At 40.3% G+C, this 16,198-nt stretch overlaps 2 protein-coding genes across 2 annotated transcripts; one reads left to right on the top strand and one right to left on the bottom strand.

Moving 5' to 3' along the window:
• Nucleotides 1-1,704: 1,704 nt before the first annotated feature.
• arf3b (ADP-ribosylation factor 3b) lies at nt 1,705-9,527 on the bottom strand. Its single transcript, XM_044024799.1, has 5 exons — nt 9,482-9,527; nt 6,504-6,742; nt 6,301-6,411; nt 6,086-6,210; nt 1,705-4,431 (listed from the first exon to the last, which is right to left on the bottom strand). Exons 2-5 carry the CDS (start codon nt 6,649-6,651, stop codon nt 4,270-4,272), a joined length of 546 nt encoding a protein of 181 aa, XP_043880734.1. The 5' UTR covers nt 6,652-6,742; nt 9,482-9,527; the 3' UTR covers nt 1,705-4,269.
• Nucleotides 9,528-11,923: 2,396 nt separating this feature from the next.
• fkbp11 (FKBP prolyl isomerase 11) lies at nt 11,924-15,673 on the top strand. The gene is made up of 6 exons (XM_044023094.1): nt 11,924-12,292; nt 12,403-12,465; nt 14,195-14,282; nt 14,374-14,407; nt 14,484-14,554; nt 15,433-15,673. Exons 1-6 carry the CDS (start codon nt 12,191-12,193, stop codon nt 15,636-15,638), a joined length of 564 nt encoding a protein of 187 aa, XP_043879029.1. The 5' UTR covers nt 11,924-12,190; the 3' UTR covers nt 15,639-15,673.
• The last annotated feature ends 525 nt before the right edge of the window (nt 15,674-16,198 follow it).

Here is a 16,198-nt window from a genome sequence, read left to right as displayed (position 1 = left end):
ATGCACTGTGTTCTTTTCCATTTTTCTGTGTATTTGTACATAAAAAACACATAAAAACAAGGACAAAAACGGAACAAATAAGTGAAACATTACATTTAACACATGTGTTATACATATAAATATATAAACCTGATATTGTACATTACAGACATTTAACTACCCTTAACTTAACGTGGTCACATATTTGTTCAGTTCACTCTGCATCAGTACCTTATACACCCTCACCTCAAAAAGCCCAAACTATCCCTTCAGTTTTCAAAGTGTAGCGTCTAGTGTGTACATTTAAATAAATCTGTACAGTCAGAACAGGTGAGTCATTTCCTGTGCGCTCTCATAATCTGGCAACATTTCAACTAAAAATGTCTTTACTCCCCTTTAAAATGAAACTTTATATCCACTCATGTACTTGCACAAAATCAAAAAACAACTGTAATCACATGATGTTATGTGGCCTACGCGGGGAAACTTTGACCCCCTCCACTCCTTTGTGCTGATGCTGGAAATGTGAGATTATTTTATTGCTGCATGATTTTATAGCCATGAGTTCAATCTGCAGTAACAGGAGGTCAAGTGTTAGCAAAGATTTTCTTCCAATGTTGCATAAATCACTTCATGCTGCACAGAAGGACATGAATTTTGTTTTCCTCTTAAGATCTAAGACTATGATCTGGTTTGGTTTGGTCTTATCTGCTGCCATCTTATTTTTTTTTGTCACTTCCAGGCTTCACTCACACACTATCTGCCTGTGAGAGTGGGCGAGCCAGATAAACTGCTCTGAAGAAACTGGCTCTGCCTGCAGCTCCAGTCTGAACACTCACGTAGGAGAAAATCTCCTCTCTTCTGGAAGACTCTAATTACACTGAATTATACATCGGACGGTAAAATATCTCCAGACAGTTGAGGAAAAATGTAAAAGAGACGTTCAAAACAAATGGTTAATATTCCACCATGACCGGGAAGTCATTTCTCTTCCTCCTGCAGCTGAAGCACAAACACGGTTTGGGGAAACACATAAATGTTTCTGGTCTTAAATGAACTAACACTGCACCACATCCTGCCAAGATTTTAGACATGCTGAGGTCATAGGTGCAAACAACTTCCCCCATTTAACTCAAATAACTCTATAAAATTATCATTCATTGCTTGATTCATTAAACCATTACCCACACGCACTTTGAGGAAAGAGACTGCCAAAATCTGCCACAAAGTGAACTTACTGTACATTAATATGTAAGTGAGTCAGTAGTGCTGTGATTGCACCAAATAAAGAAACATTTCACGTTTAATACAGCATGTAATGAGCGCTAATACATTCTTAAAGATCACAGATGCACAGTGTATGGTTGGGCACTACTGTGTAAAACAAATTAAACACAGATGCAAAGAATATGAAATATAAATGCATTTAAACTGGTTTGACTGTGGTTAAACAGGTGTTATGCATCCTTTAACGCAGCACATTTTTAAAGCACAAATCAGACTGATAAAGCTGCCACATGTCACTGTGGATTTAAGCAAGTAGATACAGCAGGTTACAGAGAGCGTGCTGCTAAAGGCTGCCCCCTTCTGGTTAAATCTTGTAACAGCAGCATTGCCTGTGCCTTCTATGACACTAGTCCTCGTTCAAAAGCATGAATATAAAGTATAAATATGAAAGAAAGTCATTTATCAGTCACACTCACTCATAGTTGATGAGACGGGTCATACAGAAAATGAGTTTATTTGTAATACAGCAGGATTTAGTTTGTCTTACATCGTCACATACAGATGTTCCCATGCATTCAGCAGTGAGTCTTTTATCGTTTTTTGTTTTTTTTTAATCTACTAGTGTAACTGTAACGGTACAGAATGAATCATCAGAGGTACTTTTTTTCCCTTTTTTTGTTGTTGTTTGCACTGATCATTGTCATTTCACAGAGACAGTCTACATCGAAGGTTCATTACACCCCAAAACAAACAAACAAAAAAACTATACCATCAAATATGAATCAAGTAAACAGGCAAAACAAAAGATACTGTCAGACAAAAAACCTTTGCCTAATTATCTCGAACTGCGGTGCAAAACCTGCCTGTGGAGGGCAAAAGAGAAATCATTCTTTATAGCAAACTGTAGATAAATATATGATATATACTGTATGTGTGACTGAGTCAGAGCCAAACGAGCTGGGAGGAAATCAACGTGAAGTCGTTACTGAATATAAGGCCACAAAACCCAAATTTAAAGACACGATTTAACATGGAATAGATGGTGACTATCAACAACTCATTAATGAGTAGGTGTTGTACTGTCACCACTGTGTGAGTGAGAGTACCCATGTATGGCACACAGATATGGTTTTATTGACATTAATCTGTGGATTCTGCTGGTATCAGAGGTGACGCGGGAATTCCTTTGCTGTTCAGAGGTGAGTTTGTGGATGTGTGGGTGAATTTCTAAAAACTACAACACTCACATACTGGTCGCCTTACTCTGCTTCCTTTCACATAATTACACAAACATAGAGGAAACTGCATGTCAAATAAATATCAGTACAGCAACTTATAGACTCATCGACAATATTCACATTCAGAAAACACAGACGTATTGGCAACAGAATCACCGGAAACCCTCCGAGGAATAACAAACAAACATATACAGCGAGAGCAACCTGAGGCAGTTTGAATACTCATATGCACACAAGATGGCAGACAAGCAGCTTTTATGCAGGTCATGTGTGCTGTGCTGTTTATGTGCAGGTAAACTTATATACTGCTGAATTACACAGGAGTACTTCTAAAAGGTCTTGGCCTCACTTAGGAACAACGGCAGCAGAACTGTATACTGTTAGAAGAAGTCTCTCTTCCCCTTTCCCCTCCTGTTACATGGCTGTCTGTCTGTTTCCCCCATCTGCACACCCACTCAGGGTGTGTTTGTGGGTGTGTCTGCTTGTTTTTTTCCCTGCAGTCTGGCTGGAGAAACCCCTTTACCTGGTTTCCCTCTAGCTCACCTGCAGCATATTACTCTGATTGCCACCCCTCACTCACTCCTTGCTGTCATTTTTTTGTTGTTTTTGGACTGCGTCATTTATTTCACGTTTTGAAATTAAAGATTTTTTGATTTTACTTTTGACTAGTTATTGTGTCTGTATTTGGGGTACTGCTAACGCCTAGCGGCAGCTTAACATGTGCTTTCTAACATTCAATTACTGTCCACATTATTTGAAAATCTTTCTGTAGGTGAGAGACAAACCAACAAATGGACAAGAAGATCGCAGAAGTATGCAAATGTGGCTTTGAACTGTTTCCCAAACTGAAAGCCGGTTTTCAGAGTGATAATGAAAAAGAGACTGATGGAAAGAACAATCGTTCTCCTGTGACGTTATCCAGGTGAGGCTGAGAACTTTTTGAAGTATCCTCATAAAGCTGACCACACTGTTACAAGCACATGTTGACAACTAATAAGCAGGACGTGTTGTCCGATTGGTTTCTGCACCAGAACATGATGATCATGCAGAGGATTAAAGAGTATGAAGCCATGTAAGTGGCATCTACCACGGTGTGCGCAATTCAGGCCATCAAAGACAAAGTAGTAGAACGTGATGTTTGTGATTCACATTCACAAACACAGTACACATGCACATGTATCTAAGTAACAGAATGCCTCAGCGTTGCTCACAAATTAAAAGGAAGCGCAAAGTGGATTACAGGACATGACATGAGTCTGCCAGCTGTGATTGTTCTCAAACATGGCTCTGTTACCCCACAAGAGTTTGTGGGGGAACAAGAAGTGCAACAGACCCAGAACGGTTCTGACAGCTAAAAAAAAAAACACATCAACAAAAAAAAATCATATTTGATTCACTGTCAACTCAGTGGAGTCACACATACGAATCAGTACAGCACCTACAGACTAACATACAGTACAGCTATGGACAAGAGGTGGACACAGGAAAAGCAAGTGTCTGCTGTGATTGCTTGTGGTTAGGGTCTGTTTGTGTTTGTGTTTGTGTGTGTGCATGTGTATGTGTGTGTGAGAGAGAGCATGTGTGTGTATGTAAGTGTGTGTGAGGGATTAGGTATAAAGTACGTGCAAATCTGTTTGTTGTAAGAGCTGAAAATTAAAAATGAACCTGAACAGACTGAAAATTAAACCCAAAACCTGCCTCACACTCTGAAACTTGCTTTGCACCTATCAACCAAAACCTTCGCCCCAATATCACTGCCCCACTCTCAAAACAATTAGAATGGTGGATGGGTGTGGCTGCCAGCTGATGTTTCCACGGTGTCTTGCTATTTTTTGTTCTTGAGTTGATTGGCCAGCCAATCAAGACCCTCATAGAGGCCGTCACCGCTGGTGGCGCAGGTGGCCTGGATGTACCAGTTGCGGTGACGCAGGGAGTGTAAGCCCAACTTGTCTGTGATCTCTGCCGCGTTCATGGCATTTGGTAAGTCCTGTTAAAGAGGTGAGAGGTCAGTGAGGAGGAAGTGAAAGTTAAGCTCTGTGTGTTCGAAGGGGCTCTGCTATGGTCCACGTGACAAATTTAGTTATTTCTGTGGTAGTCCCTGTAACACAACACTCTTCCAGTTCAGTTGGTGGCGAGCTCTTGTTTTGGTAAAAAAAAACGACGAAGAAGATGGTAACCATAGAAACTTGCCTGAGGTTCTCCTACAACTCAGTGCTCAGAGAATACAAGACCATACAAATGAGGTCGAACGCCTGATGAGAAATTGCCGCTACAGGAATGGAATGTGAGGTTGAATACGCACTTGAACGCTAGACTGATGCAGACCCTCGTTTAAGTATGAGTGGAACCGCATGCATATACGCACAATGCAGAAATGCAAAGTATGAGCCACTGTTAAGGCTGGTGTGTGATCTGAAAGACAGTTATAGGCTTGTTTTATGGTTTAGATCAGAGGTGTCAAACTGGCGGCCCATGGGCCACATGCGGTCCACCACTTTATGACATGGTTAAAATGAAAACTTGGCCGACGACCTCTTCTTCCTCTAAACACAATCGATATGGTTAAGGCACAGCTGCCAGTGAGGTGATAGAATATAAACTAAATAGAATTTAAACTAAATATACTAATATAATAGTATATACTGTATATACTAATAATATATACCAAATATGTTTGTGAGCAATATTTTTACAGTAGTTACAATAAGACGTTGTAATTATCACATTATTAATTGAATTACAGTACATGCAACATTAAATTGCATATAAATAAGCTTGTTTTGTGTTTTAGTTAAATGATTGCATTATTTACTTATTATTTATATTATTATATTATTTACATTATTGTAGATGTATTTGTTTGTTTTTTTTCTTTTTTTCTCTAGACTGGCCCCCTCTCGATCAGACTAGATGCTCATTTGAGCTTTAGATTATATAGTATGATGCATTTATGCTTTAACTGTGGATAAGTACACATGCCAATTAACCCATAGTCAATTATTAGATATGTTTAAAGATATTCTGGGGCATATTTCCCTTTATTAGATAGGACAGAGTAGTGTGGGATGGAATCTAACCTGGTTCTCGACCAATTATTTAATTCTAATAGACAGTAAACTAATCTGGTCAATCAAATCAATCAAGTCTACAATATCTTAATACATCGGCCACATTATCTCACTTTTCCAGCTAGTTATACCAACTCACTTCCACACCAAAGTCTTTAGAGAAAATCTGCACTTTCTAGTTTGCAGAGACACAGGAGCTGCTGGGTTACTGCTGCCTGATCTGGTAAGTTTGTGTCACTTTGTTTAATATGAACAAAGGATTTGTAACTACAAAGTCACAAAATAATACGTTTGATCTTACTTCTTGAGGCATCAGTGCATTAACAGTGGACAACACCTGTATGTAAAATTGATGATTTTCTTTGGTGCTGGGAGTGAGCAGATGACCTGTTCAGAGGTAGGCATACATTTTATTTGTTGAGTCTTTTGTTACTAGCTAAAAATCAGGTTTTCCTCATTTCCCTGCTGGCATGCAGGATTTTCTGTGTGAGTGATAGAAGTAGGTTGTGAACTCCAAACCAGTTGCGTATTAGTTGTGTACTGTGTATGTGTGCGTATACAGTGGTTTCTTGCCTGTTTGTTGGCAAACACAAGGAGGACTGCATCCCTCAGCTCATCCTCAGCAAGCATCCTCATCAGCTCCTCCCGCGCTTCGTTCACACGCTCTCTGTCGTTACTGTCGACCACAAAGATTAGACCTGAAACAATGAGGAGAAAGAACATGCTTGACAAAACGACAATAAGTGCTTCATTTTGGCTGACATCAACCCTCAATTAGCTCTGCTCACCCTGTGTGTTTTGAAAGTAGTGTCTCCAGAGAGGACGGATCTTGTCTTGCCCACCCACGTCCCACACAGTGAAGCTGATGTTCTTGTACTCCACTGTCTCCACATTAAATCCTGGAAACAGGAGCAAGGTTATACAACATGTCAAGCAAACACTACGGAATTATGAGTGCATGAGAAGATACTTCACTATTCTGTGTACCTACCAATGGTTGGAATTGTGGTGACAATTTCACCCAGCTTGAGCTTGTAGAGGATAGTTGTTTTTCCTGCAGCATCGAGCCCAACCATCAAGATCCTCATCTCCTTCTTCCCTATGAGGCTCTTCAGCAAATTCCCAAATATGTTTCCCATGATTCAGATTTTGTCTCTGAACTTCAGAGTGCAGCTAAATTTGCTAGATCCTGGTCTAAGATGATGAACTGGGGCAAATTACAAAGGAAGGCTGAAAAGAAACAAACATGTGGTTATTTTTTTTTTATCTGGAAAGCATTAAACAGTCTCACATATTACAGGATTAGAATATTCTCTTGACAACCTTCTTCACACTGTCTAAATAACACCACACTCCGACACAGTCTCACCTCTACATACAGTCTCAAAGACAGGTGCAAAGCTATGCTAACTACACCCAGTCATCATGTCAGACCCATGACTCCAGGCTACAGCACAATCTGTTCACATCCTTTTTTTCCTCCTTTAAATCTTAAACTGCAACAATGCCAAGCCCTTGGAGCACACACAGAAATGGCCTACATAACCAGGCCTGTGCTAAACATGTTCAGTAAACTCTACCACAAAGCCAACTGGTCTGAGACCGAGACAAAGACAAAGACTACATTAACCCTGTAGTCCAGAGTGATGCTGAACAGTACCTCTGACTATGTTCAGTATCTTAATATTGTCATCCAAATCATGTCAAGAAAAATGTACACAACAAATTCCAACTCAGTCTGAACACGCTCTCCATTTACACCTTTAATATGGATCAGGAAAACACTTAGAAAAACAAATACTGTCAGGACAGACACAGAACAGATGTCAAGTACGGAGACAGCGATTGACCTATAGTAAAAATATATAACTGGGGGAAAGAATGAATACATTAGTTAAAACGTGCATGTAAAAACATGGATCATTGAAGAAACTTGTAGGTGAAAGCATCACTGAGTGGCCAGTATTGTGTATATGAAAGCCCACACACACTCACAATTACTCTGAAAAACGGTTTCATTTTTTTAATATGTGTGAAATGGTGTTTAATTTCAAGCCATGCTGATTTTATCATTCAATATACAGAATAAATTGGTCAAATAAGCTTAAAATAAATAGATACTGTAGTAGACTATAAGCGTGGGGGGACTTCCTGTCCTGTTTTATTTTATTCTTGGATGGCACCTCCTGTGTGTCATTTGCTTTCAGAATATGTACACCTTACAGAGGAAGAAAAGGGTCAACTAATGTTGCTAATGTGACAGAAAAATTGTGTTTGTTAAAGTGACAAACAAGAATGTTAAAGGTTCTGTGTGAAACACTTAGGAGGGTTTATTGGCAGAAAGCTAATGTAATATCCATAAGTATATTTTTATAAGTGCAAAATCGCTGACTAGCACTTCAACTAAGGAGGCTGCCATATTGTGACACTATTGGCGCCTTCCCACCATATAGTTCTAGTGCGACGCTGTCTCAGCTCGACTCTACACTGTTTGGGTACCAGACAGTCGTTCTCTATTACTTCATAGTACCTCCCCATTGTGGACGGGGTCATCATAGCAGGGCTGCACGAAACTGTTGTGACAACAATTTATACGTGACACCAACACACAAACTAGTGACAAGCAAAGCTGTTTCATTAGAATCAGTTCATTAAAAGATTAGTTCAGTACTTCCTGCATGACCGAAGCACAGAGTCCGTCTGACACTGAACTGAAATACAACTGAACGTGTTGTGATGCGGATAGATTTCAGGATTTACAAGTCTTTTTACCTGATCTATAGTTTGGCATTTTGAGGTTTGATTCGTGTGTTGGACGTCATGCTCATGGCAGTTTGTCGACGTCACATTTTAGTATTGGCTTAGCTCGTTTGGAACCTCACCAGAGCAGGTACTAAAAAAGCATCAGGTACTATCCCTAATGGAAAAGCAAAAAAAAAAAAAACACGAGTGGAGTCGAGCCAAGCCGAGTCGTGCTAGAACTGTATAAGAAGAACAACATCCTTTCTGGCATCCAAAGGCCTGGTGCACTTGGCAGTTGTGAGTGGAGGAGTCATTTGTTACAATATGCAAACTCACCATGAGATGTTACTAATTCTTACACACATATAAATCACAAGGTCTTGGAATGCCTGGAAAGATGCAGGCTCCCCCTTGTGGCGCTTCAAAATAAATCACTGGTATTGTATGTTGGTGAGCTAGACAGTATTTTTTTAAATCACTCACATGAAATATACGAAATATGAAAATACCCTTTTTCCCCAATTCACGATTATCCTAATTATGGGAATTCACCACTATGAACACATTGTGAGTGCTTTTAATCTCGAGTATTTCACACGGTCTCATCCCTGACAGATAATAGTGTAGGAGCAGCTTCCCTGTCCATGGTGCTGAAGAGGATTAACACACTGGCCTTCACTTGATACACCAGCTGTGATCAAGTGTCCAGTATGAGCTCATTAAAATGGTGATGTTGTGTGACAGCAGGGCCGCAGCGTGCCGGTCTCTTACTGCTCATTTAGCCCCGGTTTACTACGGTTGCGTTAGCCGCGGGTGCTACGGGAGATGACGACACCGCGAACCTGCCGTGATGGCCCGCTCATCCTTCGACTCCAGCGAAAATAAACATTCGGGGTTGTTGTCGTTCACAATGTTGATACATTTCTTGTTGGATTAGCTGTTGTAAATCTATCCGACGGTTTGTTTTAGCAGTAAACGCTGTAACCGACGAGGCTTAACGGCAGCTAGTAGCGAGTATCCACCCTATACATCCATCCATCCATCCGTCCTCAGCGGGCATCCTACTGCCTCAGAGCCGCCCGCCGACGCTTTAACCCGGCGACAACGAGGCCACGCGACGGCCACGGGATACACATCGAGCAGAACATGTTTTTGTATCACCTGCTAGCATCAGATATGCGAGTATATATTATCCATTTGATGGAAAGTGCCGCTGTCCTCACTTACCTTAGCTGGGGAGTCCGCTACTCAATGTCTCACGATATTTTCAGGGGGACAACTCAGCATAAAATGAAATCTCGCGAGAGTCCACGTCAAAAACTAAATCAAAAGGACACGGGTTCTGTTCATTGTTTTGACCCACTTCTATGGGCCTTTTTAGACGCTGTCACCTCAGTACTAATTTGTTTACATGATTAATATGAATATTTTTATACCGCAAACAATGAGCTTTTTTTACTATTTTACTAGTGACGCATGGGTCACATGATTTGGTTTACCATATCTGTGTCTGGAACTAATTGTTAAAACAACAGCTAAAACATTTCACAACAATGTTTATTTATAATATCTTTACAGAAGTGGTATTGTAATATAAGTGAGACAACAATTAGTAATTCATTAGTGATGCAAGTTAATTATGCATCAATATATAAAAAAAATTTCAAGAAGAAGAAAAATATGAACTATTGTTGCTAAAAATAAAAACATTTCTTACGTGACCAAACAAAAACCATGTTACTAAGGATACATAGTGATCTTAAAAAAGTCATTATAGTTTCATTAATAACCCATGGTTTCATTTCATATAATATTATTATTTCAAACCTGAAGTAAGGTATTTTCACTAGTCATTAAAAGAAGACATTAAACTAAAATGATACATTTACAGGTTTGGGGGGACTGATTATGTATATAGTCCAATAGCTGTCAGCACAAAGGAGTGTCGTAAAGCCTTTGACAGAATGTGCGTGCCCTCTGCTACAACTCGTCATAGAGAGGGTGCGAGAAGTTAGCCAGTATTTTACTTATCTGTCCTCTGTCCTCTTCTCCCCCACAGCATTAAAAATGTCCTTGTCCCTTTTGAAAGTCTCAGTGTGTCTTGATAGTGTTAGTTACACTATCAAGATGTGAGAAGGCAAAGACCCTGATGCCCAAACAACTAAATGGAATCCAGCTGTCATTAATTATATGCACACCTGTAGTTTAATTACAGTACGAGCATGAGCACGGTGATTTATGTGAAAACACTGATCTTAAAATGGCTGGATTTAAACAAAAGTGTCTCACAACATGACAACATTTTAAAGCCATTATATCATCGGGATACATCTTCATCAAACATCAAATTGGCAGTGGACTCTCACACACAGTAACAGTCACAATGTAAACTTGCTAGCTTCTCTCACTGAAACCAACCATCTGAGATGGGTTTTCAAGAGGTTTTACCAAATGATTGTTCAAGTTGCAAGAGGCACGTTGATATATTGTCAAAATGACCCACTTGAGTTCAAATCAGCATCAGAATGGGGAAAAACATGCAGAGCAGAGGATGCCATTTTACATTTTGCATTTTACATTATCACATCATTTCTGATATGCAAAAACCACCACAGTTTCCTGCTTGGGAAATCGAGGGGTGAACATGAGATTCTTATGTTTGTGACAATCTGCAGTCTTTATATAATCACTCATTCATACACACATGGTTTGAACATGGTATGGTTGTTGGTGCCACACAGGCTAGTGTGAATATTTCAGAAACTGTTGATCTACTGGAATTTTCACCCACAACCATCTCTAGGGTTAACAGAGAACGATCTGAAAAAGAGAAAATATCCAGTGAGTGGCGATTGTCTGGGAGAACGTCAGGAAAATGACTAGAATAGTTTGAAAAGATAGGCATAACCAAGGCATGAAGAAGACCATCTTTGAACATACAACACATCAAACATTGCTACAGCAGCAGGAGACCACACTGGATGCCACTCTTGTCACTGTATTTCTAAGTATATTACTGTAATATATATTACTTAATAGATTGGTAGATTAATTATTAATAGATTGAATTTTGTCTCTCACCAACATAACATAAATATCACAAAGAAATATAGTGTTATAACTTCAAGCTTGTGATGAACAGTTGTTTTTTTTCCCACTTTTTTCTCTGGACCGGCCCCCTCTTGACCAGACTAGATGCTCATTGGCCCCCAGGACATTTGACTTTGACACCAGTGAAGATGCTGAGAACATTTCCTAAAAACATATACAATTTGACTGCTAATTTCTGTTTCAAAAAAGTAGTTTGAAGCCTCACTACAGATTGGGACCATTATTAAAATCAAATAAGCGGTAGGTTCATTTTCCCATAGACTTATATTCAAAATAATTCCTTTTGCAACCCAACGCCTCCTGGTGGCTATTCAGTGTGTTGTTACTTCCTGGTGAACTTCAACTGGCAATCTGGACATCACTATTTATATTATGGTCTATGGTTGTGCTGTGTACTTGAAAGGGACCCATCTGCAGTACCGTTAAGGCCCAGCAGGGAGCCGCGGTCCACACTTTGGGATCAGTGTGGAGGAGGAGGAGTCTGTCTGTGACGTGGCGTCTGTGCTGTCTGCTCCTGACTGACTTGCTCAGCTCTGCCCCCCAGCGGCTCTGCACACACAGCGCAGCTTCCGCTTCCCCTAGCCTGATGGGATGCTGCTGGCGGAATGTGTGAGGCGGGCTTTGTGGGGAGACCCAAGTGCTGGGACAACGTCCACGCACGGCGAGTCCTTATCTCTAACAGTATTATAACACATCAGCGTTAGCTTGTGCTGAGCCATTTTGGACAGAAGAGTCGACTGTCCGCGAGCTCCTCTTCTCTCGTTTACACACACACACACAGTAGCGGGAGTTGTCGGTGAGAAACATCTGTGCTACAAGTTCACAATGAAGACCAGGATTTTTCTGCTCCTGCTCGCAGCAGTTTTCACGCGTGGACTCGCTCAGGGAGAGGACAACGCTGCCGAGGAGCTTCAGGTGGAAACCCTGGTGAGTGGGACTCGGGTGTACGATATTATAACAGTGTAACACAGTCCAGCAGCAGCTCTTAACAACAGCCTCCACTGCTCTGATTAACGGTTCTGTTTCTCTGGTCTAAGGTGAAACCTGAAACTTGTTCTGTACTTTCCTCACTGGGAGACACGCTGCAGATCCACTACACGGTGAGAAACTCAGCGTCACTGTTACAGTTATATACAGATGTGTCACACCTGGAACTGTATATGAGTCTGTGAGTGGAGGACAAGGAGCCAGCTGATGTGGCAACGTCTGCGTGTGGAAACACATGCACGCACACACACACACACACACACTAAAACCACACACCGCAGATGTGTTTATTTATGGTATGCAGACTGTGAGTGTGTGAGTTTGTGTGCGTGTGTGTGTGTTTTATTGTGATGTGAGTTGGTCACTTCTGCACCTTTGGAGAGATGAGGCAACGCAACACGTCAGCACTAACTGCTCAGTCAGTGTGTGAGTGAGTGAGTGAGCAGCACCTCTTCATCCATGGTTTACCCAGAGGTGACAAACTGCCGGCCTGCGGGCCACATGCTGCCCACTAGGCGATGGAATGATCATTAATTGATTACTGTATTAATCGTCAACTATTTTAATAATCGATTAAGCCACGCTTACCTAGCAGAAAAAACATTTTGGCAACAGAAGAAGTAGTCGCCAAGGATAGTCAACCGAGCCTAGATCTGGCGACCCTTGAACTGGCTGACACGATTTGCGACACACAATGAGACGGGCAGAGGTATACCATGACCTTTAATCGTTCCATAGTTTGGGGGCAGCTACAATGAATGCTCGGTGTCCTCAGGTTGCTCTAAAAGCAACCTTTTATTTGATCTCAGAGCCTGTGATGGGGAGTGAAGATGAAGACATTCAGAGATGTAAGATGTTGCTAAACCATTAAGAGATTTAAAAAACAACAATAACATTTTAAAATTAATCCTAAAACGAATAGGAAGTCAGTGGAGGGAGCGCAACACAGGTGTGATGTCTCTCTTCTTTTTTTCTAGAGTGGCAGCGTTGTGGACTAGCTGGAGTCGTTGGATAGATGACTGCTCTAAGCCAACATACAGAGCATTACAATAATCCAGCCGAGATGTTATGAAAATTTAGTTATAAAACTTTGAAGATTTGCTTATGAAATTTAAAAGCACTGTCAAAAGGCTTTTAAAGGCTCAAGGGCCCAAAGCACCCATCATCAGGGTGACCAAACACCATGACTTCTGTTTTATCCTAGTTTAAGTTAAGAGAATTTAGAGTCATCTATGTTCTAATTTCATTAACACAGTCAAGTAAGGGCTGGAGAGAATCCTTGTTTCCCCATTTAAGCGGCAGATAAATGTGCACATCATCAGCAAAGCAATGGAAAGATATAACATTTGAGAACATCACCATTTCCGGGTGATTAATTGAAGCCCTACAGCACACCACTTAATATCATGATTTAATGAACAACTACTAAACAAATACTGTGTTATAATTTTAAAGCTCATATTGCTCACTTGCTACTGAACAGTCATTTTTTTCCCCCACACTTTTTGTCTCCCCCTCTTGACCAGACAAGATACTCATAGGCCCCCAGGTCACTTGAGTTTGACTGTTTCCAGTCAGCAGCACACATGTGTATCTTAAAAGCTGTGCAAAGTAAATTGTCCTCTTCGCACATTAAACATTGAAGCGATAGATAAACCCTCAGCACACTTTATCACCAAGAATGTCATGATTTAAAACCAAATGTTTCAACTTCTTCTTTGGGCCGAACATATTCAAGTAGTTATTGTACATTTATTCCTCAAACCTGGCTGTTCCCATGACAACAGCAGTGAACTCAATGCAATGTTAATGTTTTGTTTATTTCGTGTTTTCTCTCTCCAGGGCAAACTGATGGATGGAAAGGTGATTGATTCGTCTCTGTCCAGGGATCCTCTTGTTGTTGAGCTGGGGAAGAGGACAGTAATCGCTGGTAAATGAATAAATGCACTCACTGATGTGGTCACAGATTTGTTTCTTAGACTGTGAATGATGTAACATTCTCTGTGTGATTGTCTCACCAGGCCTGGAACAAAGTTTGATTGGCGTGTGTGAAGGGTGAGTGAAAAGTAGAAGGTCTACCAGTCACAAAATATCAAAGGTAATAGTTAATGTTTCTTGTTGTTTTCTTCAGGCAAAAAATCAAAACCACTATTCCCTCTCACCTTGCATATGGAAAAAAGGGTTACCCTCCCACAATTCCAGGTACTGAACACACACACACACACACACACACAGAAATGCACATTGACAGAAAGTGCAGTATACTAAAGCACAGGTCTGTGTGATACGTACATGTACATACATGTATATCTATGTAGTGTCATGGCACACGTGTCCAGACTTACACAGAGAAATCTAGTTGGTGTTGAAGGCAATAAACAGCGTACTTTACTGCAGTGTATGGTAATGTACTGTACATCGTGTACTTTATTGCACTAAACTGTATAATATTGACTCATTTTGTACTGCACTTATAGTGAACTATACTGTATAGTTCTGCATTTTACTGTATTGTATAGTACTGTACTGCTCTGCACTGTACCCTATTGCATGGCACTGTATAGCAAACCATTTTATACTGTACTGTACTGTACTGTACTGCCATGGTTGCCAGAGATCACATAGAGCTAGGTCTGCTCCGATTAAAATTATATGTGTGTGTACTAAATTTAGAAAATCCCAATCACACAGTCTATATCACCAAAATTAAAACCCATTTCTTTCAAATTTTAAATTTATTAAGCTAATTATTAAGAACACCTCTGTGACCATTACTGCATAAGCAGGTCTCATCACTTCAGTTAGCAGCTATACCTGATTGTGTTCCTGTTGTACAAGTATCACGTCAGAGAAATGTAAAAGAAGAAAACAAGGCAATATCTCTCGTTACCTTGGTTTTGATTTTATGATTAACAGGACCATTTTTATCCATAGGTTCAGGTAGGGGGGCTTGGTTTGTCTAAGACACAAGCAAGGGGGGGGTACTATATTGTACTGTACTGAACTGCACTGTACTTAATTTCATGGCCTATATGTACACTATATAACTAAACAATGAATTCAACCTGGATCTGTCCAAGGTGATGCTGTTCTTCAGTTCGAGGTGGAGGTGATGTCTTTGACGCAGCAGACGCCGTGGCAGAAAATGGTCAATGACGTGTTCCCCCTCCTGTGTTTGGCTCTGGTGCCCACTCTGCTCGGCTTGGTTGGACTTTACCTGTACAAAAAAGCCAGTGTAGAGAAGCCAAGCAAGAAGAAGGCAAAGGATAAGAAGAAGAGGAAATGAGGACAAGGCACAGAACTATTTAAATAAATTTTTAAAAATTGTATTTATTCTTTGTAAATTCTTGCTGTGGAGCAGTGTGTGCCATACCTCAATCATTCTTTCCTTGTACCAAAACCTACATCCCAATCTGTTCTTTACTTTTTAAGTTAAAGCGCTTGCAATAACAAACAAACAAAAAATATTTATGAAGGTTATAAACATGATTCAAGTATTCACAAGCACAGGACGACAGACTTTTAAATGTCTCTGCTCCATTAGATGGTGGTGGCTGCATTCATGTCTAAAAGCATAAACTGCCTGCAGTTTGCTTTATTGACATTGTATAACACATCACATTAGAAGGTGTTTTGTGAAACAATCTGCTCAGAATCTGCTTGTTTATACCCATAGTGGAACGGGCAGTCAATTCAGATACTGTAGTGTCACTCAATGACAAATAAAAAGGGATTAGAAAAGGGATTTAAATGAACAAATATGTAAAATAAATAAAACATGAAAATATGTATACAGATAAAGGACAAAAAAATGAAACAAAACAAAATATACTGTCTATATAATTA

This window comes from Solea senegalensis, linkage group LG4, assembly GCF_019176455.1.
Source record: "Solea senegalensis isolate Sse05_10M linkage group LG4, IFAPA_SoseM_1, whole genome shotgun sequence".
NCBI lineage: Eukaryota > Metazoa > Chordata > Actinopteri > Pleuronectiformes > Soleidae > Solea > Solea senegalensis.
This window is presented reverse-complemented; position numbering and strand designations above follow the sequence as displayed.

Excerpts from the sequence above, each read along its gene's own strand:
- fkbp11 (XM_044023094.1), top strand. The coding sequence starts at position 12,191 with ATGAAGACCAGGATTTTTCTGCTCCTGCTCGCAGCAGTTTTCACGCGT. Across the intron at positions 12,293-12,402 it reads AGCTTCAGGTGGAAACCCTG|GTGAAACCTGAAACTTGTTC; the intron begins GTGAGTGGGACT and ends CTCTGGTCTAAG. Across the intron at positions 14,555-15,432 it reads TTACCCTCCCACAATTCCAG|GTGATGCTGTTCTTCAGTTC; the intron begins GTACTGAACACA and ends GATCTGTCCAAG.
- arf3b (XM_044024799.1), bottom strand. The coding sequence starts at position 6,651 with ATGGGAAACATATTTGGGAATTTGCTGAAGAGCCTCATAGGGAAGAAG. Across the intron at positions 6,412-6,503 it reads CACCACAATTCCAACCATTG|GATTTAATGTGGAGACAGTG; the intron begins GTAGGTACACAG and ends TCCTGTTTCCAG. Across the intron at positions 6,211-6,300 it reads CTACTTTCAAAACACACAGG|GTCTAATCTTTGTGGTCGAC; the intron begins GTGAGCAGAGCT and ends TCATTGTTTCAG.